Source organism: Camelus dromedarius, chromosome 36 (genome assembly GCF_036321535.1).
Source record: "Camelus dromedarius isolate mCamDro1 chromosome 36, mCamDro1.pat, whole genome shotgun sequence".
In the NCBI taxonomy this organism is placed as follows: domain Eukaryota; kingdom Metazoa; phylum Chordata; class Mammalia; order Artiodactyla; family Camelidae; genus Camelus; species Camelus dromedarius.
In genome coordinates, this window is record NC_087471.1 from 2,702,659 (window position 1) to 2,725,979 (window position 23,321).

The 23,321-nt window shown below is 43.9% G+C and overlaps 1 protein-coding gene and 1 pseudogene across 1 annotated transcript in view; both read right to left on the reverse strand.

Moving 5' to 3' along the window:
• SPTLC1 (serine palmitoyltransferase long chain base subunit 1) overlaps window positions 1–21,940 on the reverse strand; it is a 46,594-nt gene extending 24,654 nt beyond the window's left edge. Inside the window, exons 1-6 of the mRNA XM_010986586.3 lie at window positions 21,833–21,940; window positions 19,175–19,282; window positions 16,514–16,608; window positions 8,095–8,188; window positions 7,446–7,518; window positions 433–565 (exon numbers count right to left, since the gene is read on the reverse strand). Coding sequence (XP_010984888.1) covers window positions 433–565; window positions 7,446–7,518; window positions 8,095–8,188; window positions 16,514–16,608; window positions 19,175–19,282; window positions 21,833–21,889 — 560 coding nt within the window. The 5' untranslated portion in view covers window positions 21,890–21,940. The remainder of the gene's footprint in view (window positions 1–432; window positions 566–7,445; window positions 7,519–8,094; window positions 8,189–16,513; window positions 16,609–19,174; window positions 19,283–21,832) is intronic.
• Window positions 21,941–22,455: 515 nt separating this feature from the next.
• On the reverse strand, window positions 22,456–23,153 carry LOC105094546 (profilin-1-like; annotated as a pseudogene).
• Between the last annotated feature and the right edge of the window lie 168 nt (window positions 23,154–23,321).

The window sequence follows — 23,321 nt, forward strand, 5'->3', positions numbered from 1 at the left end:
GGCTTCTATGTTCCTAACAAGTCACGATGCAAGATTGGCAGAGACCAGGAGCTGCGGTGAGGGTGCTGTGACGCGGGGCGACTCTGTCAGGCAGTGGGAGTGACCGTGTGGGCTGTGACCACAGACTCACAGGGGCACCATGCTGTCACAGAGCCGGTGGCTGGCCCCGGCCTGCATACGTTCAGCCTGCTCAGCGTCAAGAGAAAAAACATAAGGAGCAATGATCAAGCACCGACACCTTCAGGCACCTTCCAGAGGAGGTCTCACGCGCTCTGCGGAACTACTTGGCGGGTTAACTATGTATTTCTTTAAAAATGAAAAAAAAAATCAGTATTTCTTTAGGCAGATGACCTCCATCGAAGGAACTCTCTAGGAGGGCCAATGTTATCTCTAAGGGAATTCTGACGGGAGAGGCAGGTGACAGCCACTTACACAAACACAATGTCCCCTCGCTTGGAGTAAGCAGGGACAGCGCTGGCGATCGTGGCAAACCCGTACGAGTATATAATGGCTTCTTCTGTCTTCATAAATTTTGCCAGGCGGTCTTCCAAATCCAAGTGCACATCTATTTCAACAGCGAAAAAAATCACATGGTTAAACCACCTTACAACCCTTGTCCTTCAACTAAAGAAAAAAGAAAAGAACATAAGCAGTTTAGTTATGAACACTGTCACCCGGTGGTCAAACTGTAATTGTTTTTAAGTTATAAGTTATAGAATGTCTATTAAGATACTTCTGGGCCAAAACCATTTCTATACTCTGTGAACTGAACCGGCTACTCATCCATCCGTAAGTATGTGACCAGGACGGCTGACTCTGGGCTCTGCTTCGACAGCACTCTAGCACGGCTTCAGGGCCCAGTGACTCTGCCTGCTTTAACGTCCCTCAAGCAACAATGCTGAAGCTTGACCAATATACGACGTACGTTATTAAGTTATTAATGCCTTTCTGCATTTTAGCAGAAATGAGCAAACCAGGCATTAAGACAACTGTCAACCAGCTTAAAAAAAAAAAAAAAGAAGAAAGAAGAAAGAAAAGGAGTTAATTTAAAAAGAACCCCACGTATACTCTGCATCAAAACACAGAGACTTTTTCAGCTGCGGTGCTCCCTCCTGTAACAGTCTGTGCCAGCGCTCAGCTGTGGCACCTGCCGTCACTCCGCAGGACTGAGCCTCTGTCTGAACTGTTTTTTACGTGTACTGGTGAATTTAAAGTATAGTACAAAGAGAAATACGGTCCTTTTATGGAAGCAGCTTAAGAAGAATGTTGATGTAATTATGGGGATAAATTGTAATTATTAAACTGGTATTTTTTTTTTCTCTCTTAAATCATGGTTCCTCATAGCCCTGCACCTTCCCAGGCTAAGCAAAGAGTCTTCACACCCTGGGAAGGAGGGAGGATGTCTGACTAAACACAGAGGACCCTCGACTGTGAACCGAAAGCTGGGGTAGGAACCCACTGTTGAATGAGGGATGAGAAGACACAGAGGGTCCAAACTAAACCCCAACTTGATGGCAAGAGACGCATAGTGAGGAATAAAATTTACCAGCGACATCCAAAAAATAAAATAAACTGAAGCCCACTTCACTGTGTAGACTTCTTAAAGGATGATACAAAATTGTGGAAATGAGCTAATTATCCCAGTCCAATCAAGGAACGAGAAAAAGCTGGGCGTGCTTCTTCCTATTTGTAAGTTAAAATGTATCAACAGTCTATTGACAAAAACCACATGAAATGCCATTTGATTTCCACTACAAGCACACACAGTCATTTTTACAGAACTGACACCGTCATTATATCAACATTAAATGGACACAGGATGCTGCAGGAAAAATGTTTAGGAGGATGCCTCCCAGGTGACCACAATGGCACTAGAGGGGCACTTAGCTCTTTAAGCATCAAACCTGTGACATCAACACTGCCAAATCTGAGGACCTGGTCTTGCTCCCGCCTGCCTGCCCTTCCACGAGAGGCGCTGCCGGGGAGAGGCTTCAGGCAAGATCTGGCAGGAACGAGGAAAGCAGTGGCACATCAGAGAAGCAGCCACCTTTCACGCGGCTGCGTGCGCGTGCCTTGGGCGTGTCATCTTCTCCCTCCTCGTCGATGCCCTCCGGGCACCCTCCCTGCACACAGGTCCCCACTGCCCTGCTGCCTCTCGCTTCTGAGCAGACGTGAGGGGATGGTCCCCGTGGGAGGCTTCAAACTGTACCGCTGCCTCTAAAGTGGGTCTCACCTACTCCAAATCTCCACCATTCAGCTAGCAGACGGACAGCCCAAGTCACAGCGAACCGCTTTCATTCAGTATCTCCATTTCAAAAAGAAAAACATGCTTTGTATACAGACGAACTGCTTTTGCCAACTACAAAAAGGGATTTAAGTCATTCTGCACACTTAGCGCTAAAAGACTCTTTTCACTGACCAGCAACAGAACAGCCAAACAGTCTTGGCTTTGCTTCAGGGCTTTGGAGTCAGTCAGCTGGCTGGGAATCTTGTCAGGCGTATTCTCAGTGCGTGTGTTCATGACCATTTTCACGTCATTGTCATGAAGTCATAAGAAGAATCTCTCTACAGTAAATCAACGACTTACTGGTTCTCGCCTAGTACCAGAAGTTAAAAAAAAAGACTGGCCTTTCCTCCTCCTGTCTAAAGGCACTGGGTTTTGGCTGACATCAGCCTTGAAAAGCAGGCTTTATGGCAGGTAAACACGGTTAGCTGCGTAACTTCTTTTGATATATGACAGCCACCCTGCAATGAAGAACCCCTCAACCCAAGGGCGGGGGAGGCAGCAGAGAAACGCTGCCAGGGCGTGTTCTTTGACTTTGGACGTCTGTCTTCTGTGTGTATGATCCATTTCAACAGTTGGTGCCATAGATCTGCATGGAGTGCAAACCAGATGCTACATTCTCTAATTCACTGCTACGAGCACACATGGTAAACAAGAGGTCGCGGAGGGAGGTGACCAGAAAAGCCTGTGTCTTCCCAGCACTCACTGCACTTTCTGGCACCTGCTCCCTCACCAGAACATAACAGATGGGAGGCAGGGCCTGTGCACAACGCCCCACACCAAGCCCAGTGCCTGGCCAAGGTGGTCATCACAGGGGGTTCAGATCTGGGATCCCTCATTGCCAGGTGTGAACCCCGGACAGGCCTGTGACGGCTGCGCCTCTCAGGTCCTTCCTCTGTCAAATGGTAAACGGCACCAGCCTCAAAGGACTGTTGGGAGAACCGCAAGAGTTAATGCTTATTAAACACTCAGAACAGTGCCTGGCATGGAAAAAGCCATACGCTGTGTGTTTGTTCAGTTAAATCAATATTTGTAGAATAGAAGAAAAAGCATTCTTTCAGAAGGAAGAAACAGTAATACTATCTCCTAATTAAGTAATCCAAACCCTGCATATTTAAGGACTATCTTACACTAAAGTCACTTGTTCAGTTTCCTATTTGTCAGAACAATAGGAGCTATTATGGCATTCTAGGTTGCTTTCCACAGGCCGGACCATAAAACAGCCAACTTTAGAGAAGTCTAAAACAACCAACCGTATTTTCTTTCTCTTAAGAGCTCCGTATTTTTGTGTTACATACTTTTTTTAAATCCCTGGAGACTTGGACCATTTTTCTTAAAAGTACAGATTTCACTTATGCCCTCATTAGAACATAAATACAGCGCTGAATGTTTCCACACGGACTATCTTATGTGACTCTTACCAAAATGTGCAAAGGCCATTCCCTGGCGCTATGCCCGCAAAGCAGATCCCAGGCACGCGGGATAAACCGCAGGTAAGTGAGATCTGAATGCAGCACAAACAAAACAAACAATCAGAGCAGGTCACCAAGAGAAACCACCAAAGTGCACTGGGACCCCATCAGCCTCAGAGGAGAGGAAGGCTTCATGACCCAATAAAACCACCTGACTGGTTCTCAAACACACATTGAAACAATAAGACGATGAGAAGGTGGGAAAACTGCCGATCTACCTACTTCTTACAAGCCTGTAAGAAATCGCCGGGCCTTTCGGAGGCGGAACATTCAGTCCAAGAAACTAGACGGATTTTAATTCAACCATCAGTTTCCCTTTTCTGTATTAATCATCTAATATGTTAACTGTGAAACAGTAAAAAGAGAATGTTTTAATAAGGAAATTTACTTTTACAGTAAGTGACTTTCATTCGTTATTTGAAAAGTTGAGAAAAACGCTAAAAGAAGGGATTATTTTCATCACTGAAAATAGATGCCCGAGTGATACTTTCAGGGGTGAAAAAAAGATAAAATTAAAAGGAAACTTTTGGTGGTCCAGGGAACGAGACCCCAGCCTCATGAATACATAGCAACTTCAGATGAGAGGAAAGGGGTCTTCCCTTCTGCTCAGCGCAAAGGGCAAATGCAGCCTAAATATTTAGAATAATTTAGTGGTTGAGGGTATTTTAGAGATTTAAAATACAGCCTTAGCTGACCTCAAGTAGCTTCCCTGAGCTTACGTAACGCTGAAATTTCAAGGTAATTTGATATAACTACAATTATTTAATTCCAGAATAAGGAAAAACAGAAAATATCCTGCTGGAAAACCAAGAAGTAAAAAAAAAAAGTATCATATACATATAAAGAAAGGAAGAAAGATGGCAAACAAGCGCGGGCAACTGCTGAGAAGGAAGGAAACAGGTTTGTAAGAATGACAGTACTCGGAAAACGCTGCGCATTACGTCATGTTGCAGGTGTGGGGTCTCACTACAAAACTATCGCGCTGCAAACTACCCTTCGCCTTTGTCCACATACCAGTCTCTTCGAACCTTCAACTACATTAGGGTAAGGATGACACAGTGACCAATAAAGCGGTTTACAGAGGAGCTGATACATAACTGTGTTCATTACACTGCTTCTGGTGGCCCATTCTGACACCTGAAAGATCAAATCCAATTTAAATTTAAAACAAATCTGAACAGCAAGGTACAGAACATGTACGTGGTCTGCTACCATTTTTGCAAAACTTGGGGGGAAAATGTATGGGAGTGGTTCGCACATGCTGCAGAAAGTCTCTGGAAGAATTAACAAGAAACTGCAATAGTAGCTGTCTTTTCTAGGGGGTGGGATGGCTGCGGGGAGGAGAGTTCACTCTTCATCTGTGTAAACTTTACATGGACTGAATTACTCAATCAAGAAAATTAATTTAGCATGGATCTAGAGGGCTTTATAGTAAGTGAAATAAATCAGACAGAGAAAGGCAAATGTTATATGATCTCACTTATATGTGGACTCTAAAAACAAACAAACAAAATAAACAAAATGAGAATAAACTCATAGAGAACCTGGGTGGTTGCCAGGGGGGCAAAGGGACGAGGGGTGCAAGCAAATTAGGTGAAGGGAAGATGTACAAACCTCCAGTTATAAAAATAAATAAGCAATTGGAATGTAATATAAGCATAAGGAACATGGCCAATAATAGAGCAATAACTTTAGGGACTGGCGGTTACTAGACTCATCATGGTGAGTATTTCATAATGCATGCAAATGTTAAATCACTATATAGCACGCCTGAAACCAATGCAGTTTTGTATGTCAACTATATTTCAATTAAAAAATTGATTTAAAAACCATTAAAGACCCTCAAGTTTGAAAGCACAGAATATCCTATTATGCACATTAAATTTCAGGTGATCCAAACGGAGGCTGACTGGGCTATGACAGCACCTTTCCGTAGCTCTGGGAAAACGGGTCTTGAAGATTTGAAACATTTTCCCCCCAACTGCTTGATTTAGCAATACATCTCTTACCTATCTTCTCTGATTAACTCCCCAGCAAGAGCTAAGGTCACACATGCAAATAAAATCTACTAGAAAGAGGCTTTTAAGAAAGCAATGTCTTTACCCCAGCAAGCAGATCATAGAAAAAAACCTTGATCAGATTACAACAAACAACTCTGTAAAAAAAAAAAAAAAATGCCTTCTCTAGTTTTCCAGTTCTTATCAAGGAAATAATAGCCTACCAATAAAAAGCAGGCAAGCAACTCATGTTTGCACTAGGCTAGAGGGAAAAAGGAGACTCCGACCTGAGCTCTTCTTCAAGTCTTTGGTCTTGCCATTAAGACTGGGAATCAGGACACGTGTTTTCTAGTTTTAGGACTGAAATTAGCTGTGTGATCATGAGGAAATCACTTAACCTCTCTGGGCTGTCTAGTCCTCTGAATAGCTGGGATACTGAAACATCAGAGTGTAAACATCCTTTCCAGCTGTAGGAGTCTTGGACACCAACTCCCATCATCTGTTCCAATACAAACAATTTAACCACCAAACCAGCTAAGGGATGAAGAAAGGTGCTCCTTTCAATAAAAACATCTTAACTGTTAAGTGAAGAAAGCACACAGACCCAGAAAAGAAAATGAGCACAGAAGGGAAGAGAGGCTCCCCTGCTGCACTTTCCCACCCTGACTTTTCCTAGAACAGAATGCCATTTCCAGTCATATCTTCATTTGAACAGTTATTTAACAACATCTTCGAAATTTTCAGAAGCCAACAACAATACACATTTAATAAAAACCACCACAAAATTCCAGGGTCTTCTTGATGACTCTGATTTAGGGAGTTCATAGTGCTTGAAAGTCACACCCTCATCCTTCTCTGCAGTCAGCCCATCCCCGGGTCATTCACACATAAGGAAATCAGTGATCCTTCATCTTCATTCCAGAAAGCAAAGGGCCACACAGTCTATCACCACCCGCCCCGCCCGTCGGTTTTCGCCTTCCTCCCGGCACGTGGTGGCTGCCCAGCCAGAGCAGTTTCCCAGTCCATCTGCAGAGAGGCGTGACCTGGGGTACGTTCTCACCAGCGGAGCGAGGGCAGACCGATGTGCGACACCGCCTGCCCACCAAACTGGGTACCGCTGCCCTGCCCTCCTGCTCCCTCACACTCATCGCCTGACTTCAGCCGCGGACAGCGACAGTGCCCTCGGCACCAGAGCAACGAGACGGAAGATCCGGGTTCCTAAACAACTGTAACGAGCAGAGCTAGGGAGGGTACAGCTCCGTGGCAGAGTGCATGCTCAACATGCACGAGGTCCTGGGTTCAACCCCCAGTACCTCCATGAAAACAATACACAAATAAACCTAATTATCCCCCCCCCAAAAATAAATAAAAGAGCAGAGCCGCTCGCTACTGGATGCGTCCCCTAACAACGTCATGCGTGGCAGGCACAGACTGTCTCCTCACACCTCTGCCTCCTGGGGCAAGTGCAGCAACAGCTCAGGCTTCGCCTGCCGAGACGGCGCACCTTCTGTACCGACGGCTCTTCTCCGCAAGGGACAGTCAGCCCCAGACCCAAGCATCCCCCACCAGTGGTCCAAGCTCACCAGCTGAAGACCACAATTCATCAAGGACACCTTTCCCAAGGAGTTTTGCAATCAAACTGTATCTTAATTCTTGCAAGCGGAAGTCTGAGAAGCATGACAGGAAACGTACCGAACGTGCCATAGAATCCTCTGGGGCCACAGGTCCCCACACCGTACTTCTTTAGAGATGCCAAAGCTGCCGCCTGTGCGGAAAAAAAAATACGTAAAAGCATTACAATTAAATTCTAATACTTTATCTTTCAGAGTTCAAAACTGCCATTTCCTATTCTTGAATCCACATAGCTCCCCGGTCTCCAGCTTTTTTTCCTTTCTTAGAACTCAGACAATTCTGACAGGATGTAAAGAAAAGAGGGAGGTGAGACTTCAGTGTTATGACTTAAAATGTGAAAAAGGTTTATCAGCCTGATCGTCAAAACCTGGTTAACTCAACACATTCATAGGTTTTGGCATTTGTGAGCGTAAGTCTTTCCTCAGAAAATGTTCACTGGCCCACAACCCCAGGAGAAGAGTCAGTCCCCCGGACGCGTCTCCCTGTTCCCCAGTCTGGCTCCTTCAGTCCTCTGGCTGCCACCCAGCACCGCGCCCCACGGGACACTCTGACTCCTCTGCTGGAAGCTCAGTCATAGCCCTGTCAGAGAAGAGTCATGACAGACACCCACAGAGCCCTCTCTGACGCTCTGCGTTTGTGTCTTATTTTCCGTCCAGTTTCTTCAGACAGCCATGCTATCTGCCCACTTTTGCACATGTGTGCTCCCTACCTTGACCCTAGGGTTATCCAGCAATCCAAGAAAATTGAATGAGGCAAAGTTGACGCATTCTTTTCCGTTCACCACAATGTTGTGGCTCGGAGGGCTGGGGGAAAAGACAAGAGTGGTACACTTTAGAGTCACTTGTGTTACAGGACACACGTTATCACGCTGTCCCGGACGTGGACAGGACACACAAGGGTTGTCATTCTACTCTATTTGCATACTGGTTTCTCACCCCTCTTAAATTTTAAGGAGTACAATTAGAAAATGGTATATTGGGGTGGCAATCTACAGAGTCAAGGCAATCCTTATCGACTTATCAATGACATTTTTCACAGAACTAGAAAAAAATAATTCTAAAATTTGTATGGATCCTAAATAGCCAAAACAATCTTGAGAAAGAAGAACAAAACTGGAGGATCACACTCCCTGATTTCAACTACACCACAAAGCTACAGCAACGAAAGCAATACGGTACTGTCACAGAAACAGACATACAGATCCATGGTACAGAATAAAGAACCTAGAAAAGAACCCAGGCTTATGTGAGCAATTAATCTATGACAAAGGGAAGCCAGAAAGAGAAAGAAAAATACCATATGAGATCGCTCATATGTGGGCTCTAAAAAAACCAAAAAAACAAAAAAACAAAGCATAAATACAAAACAGAAACAGATTCACAGACATGGGATACAAACTTGTGGTTGCCAAGGGGGCGGGGGGTGGGAAGAGATAGACTGGGATTTCAAAATGTAGAATAGATAAACAAGACTATACTGTATAGCACAGGGAAATATATACAAGATCTTATGGTAGCTCACAGAGAAAAAAATGTGACAATGAATATATATATGTTCATGTATAACTGAAAAATTGTGCTCTACACTGGAATTTGACACAACATTGTAAAATGATTATAAATCAATAAAAAATGTTAAAAAAAATCTATGACAAAGGGGACAAGAATATACAACGGGGAAAAGACAGCCTCTTCAATAAGCAGTGTTGGGAAAACTGGACGACTATATGCAAAAGAATCAAACTATTACCTTCTCACACCATATACAAATGTAAACTCAAAATGGATTAAAGACTTAAACATAAGACCTGAAACCGTCATCAGTGAAACGCAAAGCAAAACCACAAGATCTCTATCACCTCACACTCGTCAGAATGGCTGCCATGAAAAAGACCACAAATAACACACGCTGGCAAGGATGTGGAGAAAAGGGAACTCTCATGAACTGTTCGTGGGAATGTAAACTAGTGCAGCAACTATGGAAAACAGTATGGAGATTCCTTAAAAAGTTAAAAATAGAACTACCATACCATCTAGCAATTCTACTCCACAGTATTTATCCAAACAGCACAAAAACACTAATTAGAAAACACATTTGCAACCCTATGGCATTTCAGCATTATTTACAACAGCCAAGATATGGAAGCACCTGAGTGCCCACTGATAGATGTATGGATAGAGAAGATATGGTATAGATGTATATACACAATGGAGTATTACTCAGCCATGAAAAATAAAATCTTGCCATTTGTGACAACATGAATAGACCCAGAGAGTATTATGCTGAGTGGAATAAGTCAGACAGAGAAGGAAAAATATGTATGATTTCACTTAAATGTGGAATCTGAAAAACAAAACAAATGAACAAACATAACAAAACAGAAACAGTCATAGATATAAACAGGTAGTTGCCAGAGGAAGGGGAGTAGGGTAGGAGAGAAATGGGTGAGGGAAATTAAGAGGTACAAACTTTCAATTACAAAATAAATAAATCATGGGTATGAAATGTACAGAAACAATTATGTAATATCTTTGCATGCTGACAGATGGCAACTAGACTCATTGTGGTGATCATTTGAAATGTGGTAACCATTTTGAAAGTCACCATGGTGTGTAGCAAGAATGAACACAGTGTTTTAAGTCAATTATACTTCAAAAAGAAACAAATAAACAAACTCATAGAAGAGACCAGACCTGCGGCCACCAGAGGCGGGGTGGGAGGAGCGGGAACCAGATGAAGGTGGTCAAAAGGTGCAAACTTCCAGTTATAAGATAAGTAAGTACTAGGGATGTAAAGTACAACATAATATAGTTAACACTGCTGTAAGTCATATACGAAAATTGTTAAGAGAGCAAATCCTAAGCGTTTTCATCACAAGGGAAAACATTTTTTTTTCTATTCCTTTGATTTTGTATCTACGTGAGGCGATGGATGTTCACTGAACTTAATGTGGTAATCATTTCACGGTAAGCCAAACCATTAAGCTGTACACCTTAAACTTACACAGCGCTATATCTCAATGAAACTCGAAATTTTTTTGCTTCTAATTTTTAAAAACCACTTCATTGTGAACAAATGCTAACCATAGTGAGGTAACACAGGGTTGCCACAAACCTTCCATTTATAAAAAGTGCAGCTCTACTGGAGTGCAGCAAAGCCAAGTGTAATGAAATGAGGTAAGTCTATATATTAACACCTGGCCAATGACAGCAGCTGCCCTCACATACTGTGAAGTTACACATAGGTCTTTTTCTATGGAGAAAAATAAAGTTGAATAACCATGTACAAGGGTGAATTCCAGATATATTAAAAAACCTAAAAAATATTTTGGAAATAACACAAGAAAATTTAGAAGCACCTTTGGGACCTTAGAGTAGGAAATGATCTCTGAAACAAGTCTAGTGCCCAAGCATACAACCATGAGGCCAGAAAGGATGAACCTGACTGAGTCAAAGTGAAGAATTTTGGTTCAATGAAGATACCAAAGATGAAATTAACAGACGGGCGATAAACAGATTTACTGTATGTCATGAATCAAAGATGGCATCAACTGTATTTTATCTACCAGTAAGGAAAAAAAAACCACTGCCAAGTAAAATGTAAGGATGTTTTCTTATCATCTAGATTTCGGTTTATATTTCCTGAAAAGGCATCCTGGCAGATTTCCGTCCTCCTACTTTTGTACTTATGAAAGAAAAATAAGCAAGACAAATCAGGCAAGACATTCGTAACCTCTTTACCTGAGCTCTGGCTGTCTGTTCTGTGCTCCGTCATGGGTATCACGGGGGATGCATGCTCCCTGCTAACAGGAGTGTACCCTGGCACTGCTTGGGAGGACGCTCCGCGGTCATCTCTGCGATTACTGGACAAGTCAGCATCACCCATTCTCTAAGTCTGATGCTGGAACTCTACTACTGAACCAAACTCCTAGGTTCATCTTTCCCCAGTTGAATCACATGTTTCTAGAAAGTAAGCTGATGGTATCCAAAGGCAGCATGAGTTTGACAAAGGCATGTTCACAGCCTCAGTCGAGCAGCCACTGTTCACCTGTTCAGAGGTGTCGGGCCCTTTCTCCGACCATCAGGGGACTGACTTAACTAACTCAGCTGAGGTGCTGGCAGTGAGCACAGCCATGACCAAGTTCACGGGGACACAGGCAACGACACCTTCCCCACCCACCCCCAGCTGACAGGGACACTCAGCAGCTCTAAGAGTCATACCCATCTCAGAGATTTTAAAATAGGAAAAAAGAAAAGTGTTCCTTAGGGTCACTGTAACAAGGGTACTACTCAAAACGTGACTGAGGACGAACGCCTACACAGCATATGGAACTCATGCTAATCAAAAGACAGGCTAGGAATCAAGGAGAAAAAGAAGTAAAAGATGTGAACAGGCATTCTCAGGACGCCAGCAGCTAATATAATAATAAGCAGAAGAGATGACACTTGAAGGCTCCAACAATCAGAGAAGTGCAAAATAGAACAACGTTACTGCCAAACACGGCTGTGGGAAACTGGAACCCCGCCCTGCTCACTCAGGGGTCCCCACGTAGAAGAGGCCCCCAGGGAGATGAGACAGGCATGTATCAGTGCCCAGTTCCCGGTTCCACATCCCCAGAGAGACTCAAACAAGTCCACAAGAGGGTAGTAAGCACCAGGTCTCTGTGGCAGCGAGAAGTGGGGACAGCTTAGCTGTGCATCGCAAGGACATGGCTAAGGAAGCCATGGTGGTCGCCACAAGGCGATGATACACAGCGGCCAGAAGACATGACCGGGAAGCGCACCCAGCAGTGCCCCCTCTCTGTCCGCCCTGCTTGACATGCCATCAGACCGCCGAACACGAACTAACGCTACGTTTATCTCAGTCCCGGTCCGCTTGCCCCAAGAGAGCTGACTCTGATGTGGTCCTCAAACACAGCAGGCACTCAAGTATTAGTTGAAAAACTAAGTGCTGAGTAAAAAAGCTTGAAAAAAAAATGAGAATGAAGTCTAGAGCACAAAATTAAAAAATTTATAAAACATTAAGATTATATGGTTTCAAGGGTACATAAATAAGAAAAATAATAAAATGTATGATTTTAATAACAAAACAATAATAGAAAGCGTAACACAAGTGTTACAGTGGGATGGCTCACTGGGGAGGAGCACTGATGCGGGCGCTGGGGGTGGAGGAAATAAGGAATAAGCAAGCGACAACACCGCCTTGCATGGGTGCTGATGACAGTGGCACTGAGCGGAGGGTTAACCCCTTGTGTCTGCAAGGAAGGCCCAAAATGAAGAAAATAAAACAGAGACTCAACTAAACCAGAAGACAAACCTCTGGCAAATCTGAGTGAGAAAGGAGACACAAATAAGCAGTGCCCACAATGGACACACAAATCCCACAGATATGCTGCTGTCAACATCTGTATATGAAGTTCTACGTATATATTTTACACGTAACTGCCCAGGAGAATCCTATGAACGATTTCATGCCGATGCACTTGAAAACATAAGAAGAAATGAACAATTAGTAAATGACAGTAACCAAAACTCACCCAAGAACGGAATGCAAACAGCTTTAAAACCTCACAGAGGACATTAAATTCTTGATTAAAAATCTATGCTCGGCAGAACAAACAACACAGCAAATACACACTGTTGCCAAGAAAAAGTGTGAGACTAACATCTGATACCAAAGCTGGGCCAGCACAGTTAAGGGAAAAGAAAGTAAATGTCTAAACTCATTTTTCAATATTGATGCTAAAAATACCAAACATTAGCAAAACCAATCTAGCAATGTGTAAAAATTAACCAAATATTCATGCTTAAATAGAGGTTATCAGTGAGTCCTAAGAATTCTTTTTATACATTCTTTTTTATATTTTAGGTGCAGGCCTCTTACCAAATAGATGACTTGAAAATATCTTCTCCCATTTTGTGGTTTTTTAAAATCATTTGCCTGGTAGTGTATTTAGAAGCACAAATGTTTTAAATTTTAATGGAGAGGAGTTTATCCATTTTTCTAGTTGCTTATGCTTTTATGTTATACCTAAAACTCTTTGCCTAATCCAAGACTATGAAGATTTACTCTTTTGTTTTCTTTCTTCTAAACTAAGAATTTATAGCTTTTGCTCTTATATTTAAGTCCGTGATTCATTTTGAGATAAATTTTTACACTTGCTGGAGGGGTCAGGCCCCATTAGCATTCTCTCACATGTGTACATCCACCTGTCCCACCACAATTTCTTCAAAGCATTATTCTTTTCCTATTGCATTGTCTTGCTACTCTGTTGCAAATCAATCAGCCGTAACCGTGAGGTTGTCTACTCATTTAAGAACAAGGCCCTGAGATGCTCATTGTAAGCACAGTGTAAATGGGCTCAGCTTCTGGACTGACGGTGGGTTTCACTCTATGATAATCAGACATGGACTTGTTTGTTCATTTGTGGAGACCCTAAACTCGGTATTTTGTGTTCCTTCTCTTGACTTTGAGTTTCACCAAAGAGGAGTCCTCCAGGGGGGTGTGTATGAGGTACAGACTTGGTTTCCAGCTTTCTGAGAGCTGACCTGGAGGATGCAGCATCAGCGTCCCATTATTCCCTACGAGGCTGATACCTGAACGCTGTTTCCAGAATGGCACTCGTCCCCTCATTTATCCTTAGGACTTTCAGTTTACATGTAGCCTTTCCCAAGAGTAAATCTCCCATCTTTCTCTAAGTCCAGAGAGTGGGAATCTGGAGTGAGGACAAATGGCATGGTGGCTTGCAGTTTTTCCTCATTAAAATGTATGTATATGAGTAATCAATTTAAAAAAATCAATCAGTGCAATTTAATATAGCAACTGATAAGAGAAAAGTCATGATCACCTGAATAGATTAAAAAAATTAACAAAATTTAACACTCTGACTTTAAAACAAAAACTTCTCTTAGCAAACTAGGAAGAGAAAGGAAGGCTTGTAACACCATACAAGTAATCCCTTAAAAGCCATCAGGAACAGGACACAGAGGCCCTTGTTACCACTCCTATTCAGTGCTGCGTGGGAGGTATCTTAGCCAGTGCAGTAACACAGCAACAAGAAGAAAATGATGCTCCTTGTGATAGAAATGAAAACTCTCCGGTACCTAGAGATGAATCTATTAAAATTTATGCAATTTCAATTTCCTGACTGTGGTGTTGTATTACAGTTAAGCAAGATGTTACCATTGGGGGAAATGGATGAAGGGTACGTGGAATCTCTTTGCATGTGAACTCTATATGATTTCAAAATAAAAACTAGAAAAAAAAAACGATAAGTAAAGTCTTTATGAAGAAAGTTATGTAACTTTACTGAGGGACATAAAAGGTCTAAACGTACAAGGCACATGGTCGTGAGATTCTGTATCAGCAGTACGCCAGCTCCCTCCAAATTCATCCATAAATGTAATGTGTTCCTAATCACAGACCCAAGCCCGCTTTTTGGTCGTCTGATCAGCTAACCTTAAACTCACAGTGAAGAGTCAAGAATAGTGTCAACAATCTTGAAGAACAAGGAGGTGAAGGACTCACTCTAGTCAAGCCCTATTATTTTTAAAATTTACTTTTATTATTTATCCTTTCTGTCAGTTATTGATTGATTGATTGATTTGGTGGGGGGAGGTAATTAGGTTTATTTTTTTATTTTTTTCTAAACGGAGGTAGTGGGGATTGAGCCCAGGACCTCCTTCCCACATGCTGGGCATGCACTCTGCCACATGAGTTACATCCTCCCCCCAAGCCCTACTGTTAAGATGTGGTGTAAGTGAGGTTCTGGCACAAGCAGAAACAAATACACAGAAAGAATAAAAATAAAGCCAGACATAGACCCTATTTAATAAGGGACCTTGATATACAAAAGAAGGGAAATTTCCCATCAGTAGGTAAAAAAAGGACTATACAACTAATACATGTTGGGACAACTGATTGTCATATGGAAAACAGGCAAATCAGATCTTTGTGGTAAGAAAGATTTCATTCCCTTAACGTTAATGATTGGTAAGTTTGATTTCAGAACAACTAAAACTTTCATAAGACCAAAGAAATTCACACAAGTGAACAATACAAGCCTCTCTCTGATCAGACTGGAAGTAAGAACATGTTGCTTCACACTTTTAAACAGAATACTAAGTACTTTCATGGCAACAGGCATATGTGGCAGAAGTGCAAACATGAGCAAAGGGAAAGCATCCACCGACTTCAAGACAGTGGCTCTCTCGTCTCGGAGGCAAGAGTAAGTGACAGATGGAAGGGGATTCTTTATCTGCACAGCTGACCCTGAGCACGGGTTTGAACTGCGCAGGTCCACTCACACACACAGTTTTCAGTAGCGATGCTGCAGTACTGCATGATCCACAGGTGGCTGGATCCGTGGACGCAGAACCGCACACCTGGAGGAACCGTGTGTCTGGAGGACCCATTATAAGTTACATGCAGGTTTTCGACTGCACTGCGTGTCAGCGCCCCTAACCCCCATGACGTTCAAGGGTCGGCTGTATTTGTAATGCTCCATTTCTTTTTAAAAAAATAGATTTGAAGTAAAGATACCAAAATGTTAACACCATTACTTCTGGATGGTGGATACATATGGGATATTTTCTGCATACTTAAGTAGAGGAGCTAAAAATAAAAACAGATCAAACATTGGAAGCCAAGAGGGAGGTAGCATAAATGAGCTGAAGTCTCATACTTCATACTCGGAGAGTCAACAGGCATTGTCTACCATTAGTCAATCAAGAAATAGCTGTGTAAGCCTACCACTAATAGCCAGGTATGAAGGTAACCTACAACAGACCCAAAATCAGAAACAAACCAGGGGGGTAAAAAGCACGAATGCTGCTTTCCATTTTAACTGTCTCATCCATTGAAATATTATATGTGTGTGTTACTTTGAAAAATGGATTTTTTCTAAAGAAAAAAGGGACAAACTGTAATACCCAAATTGGAGACTGCTAAAAATGCCCACACCGTATCTAAAAGAAAGTTTTAAACTAGGAACTAAAGCAGTTCATTTCTGATCTCCAGAAATTGCTAAAAGTCTTATTTCAGTTTAAAAAGGAACACTATATAAACCACTTGGGCAAGTTTACCTACAGGAAACCAAACACAAGTCCCTGAACAGCAAACCAATTTACCCTGAAACGATGTTGTAGTTGAGAGCAGGATGGTCTTTCGAGACAGGAGGGACAAGAGGTTCCGGCTGCCACTCTTCAATCAGTTCTTCCTTTTCCTACAGGAGGAAACACGGCACAGTGCTCGTTACTGGACAGCAGCTGCAGCAGTACCCAAACTGCTTGTTGTAATGCAGCCGTCACAATGAGCGCCTTACTAGAAACAGAGGTCTAGCTGTTGTGGCTGGAAATGACACAGACTCACTACGGAGTTTTGTGTGCTTACCACTTCACCTCTTTCCCCATCTTAGGAGGAAGGCTCTTTTACCCTACAGCTCTGTGAGTGACTGGGAAATTTTGTAAAATTTTATTTCTATGGTCAGGATTTTTCACTGTGGGAAGCAGGAAGGATAACTGCCACCGGTGTTAAAACAAAAAGAAAATCTCTAACACAAAGGGGAGGAGCATGGCTGCAGGTAAGGGAGCTCGGCCTGTGTCGCACGGGATCACAGACGGCTAGACCCTAGGTTCTTGCAGACATGAACGTCGTGGGACGGGACCAGCTAGAGCCCAGAGCACTGCTTCCACAAGCCACCTGTACGGATTCAGAAGTAACTGAAATATACAGAAAGACTCTTTCATAATAATTGTTGTAAAAGGATTTAGTTGCCTGGAAATAACTCATAAAAAGCCATTTTATTCCTTTTACCCGTTAGCTCATGCATTACAAGTATTTTGACTATTTTGAGCTTTTTTCTCTTTTCTTGAACTAGGCAAAAATGTAATCTTGAAAACGTAGTCTGGGCGTACAGGATGAGATGATGCGCCTGATGAACCTGACAGCCACGGCGAGGCTTGCCTCACAGACAGCCCGCTCTCAGTCCTTCCATTTTCACACTTCCGTTAAATGCTTCTGTGTATTTTCCTCCTAACACGCAACGCCAGGGTGCAGCCGAGAGCATATTCACCCGATGCTCAGGCACTCAGAAGAGCTGGCTGAATAAACCAGCCAGCGAATTCCTCATCTGCTCTTGTCAGTGGCTGCACAGCCCGCGCAGGCTGGGGGGCCTGCCATGCACGCTGCCCGCCTGCTGCCGCGGAGACAGACTGGAGAATCGACTCAAGACTGCCTGGTATTCAAGCGACTCTGCGGGCCGGTACCACTGAGACGGGCATTTCTTCTGTGCCACAGTAAGTTAAGCTTTAAAAACACTCACGTGATTTTTCTTTTCCTTCCACAGCTTTTAGGGTAAGATGTCAGTGATTACTGAATCTTGCTCTAGCCAAGCTCTGCTTTTAGAGGGTTACTCTAAAATTACGTTCAGGTATCACTTTTTTAAAATGCATATTTGTGCAGATCGATATTTTTAAACTAAAACTAAGAATATTATGAATGAACAACCCCTTAAAAACTCGGGCTGGAAACCTGTCCCGCGGCCACAGAATCGTTCACAAGGAGCCCCTAAGCACCAAGGGGGAAAAGCAGAGGCAGGATCCCTGGACTGGGTGACCCAGCCTTGTGCTCTGTCACGGCGTGCTCTAGGGCACACATGTGGCACGGAGGAAAACCACGCGGCACTCTTGAAACAAAGGGGGGAGTGGGGACCTGAGGTCAAGTTTAGGGCATCTCTCCCCCAGCAGAGGTTTAAATACCCATGGGCATGTTGAAGGTTACAAGGAATCACTCAACGTGACATCTCTTTAGTCTGCTTTACCCAGGTTTCCGAAACTTAATTACCCTAAGGACCATGTGCCGTGTGTCCCCTGGGCGGACACTGCCTCACCATCTCATGATAAATGTTAACGATCAGGACAGCGGGGCCCAGTCAGTGACACCAGGGAAACAGCTGCCACGTTCCTGCGGTTCTATTCCCCTTGCACTTTCTCCTGCAAACGCTCCAGCAAGTGAAGAACAGCGCAGGGCTCCATCTTTGGGCTGCACTCGGTGCTCCCTTGTGAACCAGTTTTAGACATTTTTGTGGGAAAAACACCCATCTACCCTAAGCTTTCCGGCACACTGCGATAGGGGATGGCCGGGGAAACCACCCAAGGGACAGAAATCACACTGAAGGCAAAACTGCTTCTCCCCTCACACCTGAGGCACAGTTACTCAGCGTTCCTACCTGCGTGAGAAGGACACGCTCCTTTTCCATAAACCCCTGGGGTTCCTCATACTAACAGGCCCCAGGTGGGCCACACCCCAGCTCCTCGGACACTTCTGCTTCATGAGGTTCACCTGGCTTGGGCTTGAGCTGGGCCCCTCACCACACAGAACCCGTCAGAACTGGGCCTGGGGTGGGGAGAATTCTTCCTGAACTTCCTTTATGGAGGAGACCATGGGGGGAGCTCATGCAGGCTTCAGGGGTGCTTTTCCTGAGCAACGCATGTACTCTGCAGACATCCGAAGTTCTGCAGTTTCCTAAGCTTCCCTTCCTGTGGCTAGTTTCCAGGCTGCAGTTTACTCCCAGCAAAGCACAGCGGCCTGTAACACGTGACTCCTTTGTGTATTTATTTAATCCCTGGCTTCCCCATACTTTACTTACCCTGATATTTCACTCCCCTTGATTTCTTTACATTCCAGAAAATATTTCAACATCTATAGCTGAGCCACCACAAGTTCTTTTCTAAAAGATGCAGCAACTATCATCATACACCGAATAATAAAACAGAGATTTAACTTCTTACCTTGAGTGTAAGATCAGATCGTTCTTGTAATTTGTAAGTTTTAGAAAAAAGAAGTCGGATTATCCAGAGTATTAAAATTCCTTCCAAAATAAGATGATAAGCAGGAGCCTGAGAGTGAGTCAAAAACAAGAGCAAAACAACAACAAAACAAGAAATGAAATAAACATTTCCAAAACCCACACATAAAAAATTTAACACACCTGCATATACTGCTGCCTTTAACCTATTTATTACGTCTTAAAACTAACTTTCAGAGTTCGCTTCATTTCTACTCATTCTTTTTCCCATTTCTAACAGAAAGCAATGTCTTCCAACATGAGAAATCTCTAAAGCTGCAGCTTTAGGAATAAAAATTAATCTTTAAAATAAAATCTGACACAGAATTCTGAAGTCAAACAATATCAACTATCAGATCCTTCAGGTAAGTTGTATTTTTACTGGTAGGAAACGACTGGAACAAATATTTCACAGCATCACAAGGCTTCCACCATCCCCATGTACCATAATGAGTTGACAATTATTTGCAAACCTGTTTCCACAATTCTTAAAGAGTTCTGCACATCTTACTATATCTTCTGTATCCCTGGTAAGCCTCTTTAAATCCTCCTTGGAACATGGCAGAGAAAAAAAGGCTTTATAAATGCTTAAAGAAAAAGCAGGTCTCTTTTTTGCCATAGTTCCCCAAAAGTATGTAGTGTTTTCCATTTAAACAGGCATAAAGGTACCTTAGTGAAATTATCCATGTCAGGTCTTCTTTTCAACTGTGCATTTCCAGGATAAAGACCAGGGTGCCTTTTATGTTTTATATAACTAGACACACTAAGTGCACGTATAAGATTCCAGATATCAACTAACCCTCCATCAGTCAGTTATGGGGTGCTATATTCCAATAGGTTATCATTGGAAAGTCATTTAAAAGAGGTATTTAGAAATGTAACTACAAATTATTTTCAAGCATTAGATAGAAAGTGTTGATGACTCACCATAGTTTAAAAAAAAAAACCCTCAAAAGTAGGGACAAGGAAACTGAGGACATATTCATATATAAACTTTCATGTCAATGTACAAATAACTTTAAAACTACATTCATGTTACAGACGTATGGGTACAAAAGAATATTCAAATTCTACACACAAGGTGCACAGAAATTAGAAGCAAGAACAGAAAGCTAAGATTATTTTTAAAACTTGCTGATCCTCCCCAAATATTATTCATTTAAGAATAAGGACTCTAAAAATCCTTTTGGTTTTCTCAATAATTGGATTCTAGAAGGCAAACATAGGTCCAAGTGACTAGTTAAACATTCCACTCCACAAAAAAATCATCCTAAGAAAACCTGAAATGTTTAGTGAACTAATAAAAATCACAAATACAGCTTCTTTTCTTCCCCAGGAAATGTTATATCCAGGAGGACCTCTCTCAAGACTCACTCATGGTCAATACCAGGGTATAAGAAGTTACATAACCATAGGGCAGTCTTCAAATAGACAGCAACAGTACATAGAAGTTACTCATTTCTTAAAAAAAAGAAATCTTTAATTTTAGTGGCTCTTCTTAAGTCATTTTAATTAGCCTAAGGTTGGACAACGCCAGATTTGCTCTCTTAACTGTTTTTTCAAAAAGTCCTCATAGGTCTTGCAATGATATTCCTTGCATCATCACCCCTGGCAATAAGCAGCGATATTAAGCTTTAAGGAAATTATCAAAAGAAAACTGAGATTCACTTTAAATGAATTTAAGTTCTATCAGCCCAGAGACTTTTGCCTGTTTGTTCACTGCACTATTTCTAGCATCTAGACCTGTGCTGTCCAATACTGTAGCCACCAGTCACCATTCAACTATTTAAATATGTATCTAAATTAAATTAAATGAAAACTTCAGCCCCTCAGTTGCACTAGCCACATTTCAAGTGCTTAAGAGCCACATGTGGTTAGTAGCTACTGTACCAAACAGCTCAGATAGAGAACACGCAGAAAGTTCTATTGTACGGCGCAGAGAAATTCACCAAATGTCAAATGAATGGACACCCTCCAAGACTGGCATTTTGATTTCATATTATCTTACACACCCGAAACAGCTGGTCTTTCAAAAAAAAAAAAAAAAAAACCAACCCTAACTAGTCTTCCTTTAAACATTCACTGAAATAGTTACATCTTTACAAGATAGAAAACGGGACGTATGCGGAAGAATGACCAACCTAAAGTATTCGTCTTCCTTTCGAACTCCAGCTCCCGGCCAAAACAAACTCCAGCTCATTACAGTTCTCTGCCCTGTTACCTGCTCCGCAGTTCCAAGGACCCTACTTCCCGAGGATCCCTACAGAATGAGGTTTTCCACTCTATTTTCACCACCCCGCTTTACCGTCAGCCCCAACCCTGGTTTTTGGGCAGCCTCTCTGCATCTGACAGGACTTAGAGAAGGCCCTGCGTTCGCCAGAGTCCAAAAACCGGGCTCCCGCTTCCGGCTCCCACCCGAGCCTCTCCCTACACTCCGTGGCCGGGAAGTGTGTGCGCCGGGAGCCCTTCCAGCGACGGGCGCCGAGGGTCCGGGCGTGACCCTAGCCAGCCCCGCCCAGGCCTCCGACCCGAAATCCACTCGAAACGTCCCACTTCCCGGGGGCTGAGTGTGGCCCCGGGCCGCGCGGGCCGCCAAGCTCACCTCATACAGCGCCTGTACCATCTCCACCAGCACCCACTGCTCCGCGACGGCCGCCATACTTGGCCGCTGGGGATTCCTTCCGGAAGGCGGGTCGCAGGCGCGTCAGACACTGCGCGGCGCCGCCCAGTGACGTATGCGCGTCGGGAGGCGGGGCTGCTGGGTACCGCCCTCTCGCGCTTGCGTACTGGGCTGCCGGAGGCTGCTCGGGCTGCTGAGGGTTTAACGTTCTGACAGGGCTGACGTTGACCTTAGGGTCTCGCTTGGGTTCGCGGAGGGGCGCGAAGCGGCGGCCTCGTGCACATGTTGGGGGCCAGTAGGTGTCAGACCCGTGCTGGGCTCTCAGGGGGCAGGGACTTTAGTAAATGTCCTTGCGCTTGGCGGGCAATTGGGTGCGGGAGTTAATGTAATCGCAAACATATTTTACTTTTTTTTTTTTGAGTAGGATCTTTTTTTATTCAGGAAAAAAAAAAACAAACCCAAAACAAAAAAGTTTTCCAACCACATACAGGAAGGGTATGGGTAGGAGGAGGTGTCCATCCAGCCCTGGCCCCCTGCGCGTGTGGTTTTGGCAGCAATAAGGGGTGTGGGGTAATGGCCCCCCAAATAAAAATGTGTGTGTGTGCGCGCGCGCGTGTAGGAGAGGGGTGCAGTGGGGAGTGCTGGGGGAAGGGACAGACGGGGTCAGTACTGCGGACGCCGCAGGTGGGAGGCCACTCCACAACGCTTCTTGTTGATTCTACCACCGTGGACACCTTCCTTGCCCATCAGCAGGACTAGCGTCTTGGCTGTCATGATGACAGTGATGTTGAAGGTGGGGGCCCCGCCGGTGCTCTTGGTACAAAGACCCGTGGTGAGTTCCCCGTCCTGCAGCAGTGAGTCCTCCATCACAGGCATTTCTGGCCCCCAAGCGTTAGCCCGTTCACGAAAAAACTTGCCCGGTCTTTGCCAACCAGGACACCAACCTCAGCAGGCGTGACGTTAAGGCGGGTTTTTCCGGGCACGGCGGCCCAGACGGAGGGCGAGTCCTTATGGCCCGGGATGGCCGCGTCCCGACAGGTGCCGTCCGCCGGGGGGTTGTCGGTGCATGAGGTGGTCCGTGCAGGCGTTCCACCCGGCCGGGGCGCGGCTGCTGGGGCTGATCTCGGGCGGCTGCTGGGGCCGAGGGCCGGCGGGCGGGGGAAGGCGGAGAGCTTGTGTGCAGCCGCTCTCGCACCGCCGCTAAACGTATTTTACTTTTAAATTACAGAAGTGATCTAGGAATGTATTATCAAAAAAAAAAAAAAAAAAAGCTAACTCTCATGTAACACCGTGCATAAGGCATAGCCTAAGGCTTTGCGGGGTATTAAGTCGTGTAAGTTTGGTGTGCAACCTTCAAGAGCCTACGCAAACAAACGTGGTGTGCACAAACACTCTGGTTGGATTTCTTAAATATAACTGGGAAAATAGGGACGATATTCTACAATTTGCTTTTTTTCTATTGTTTCCCTTT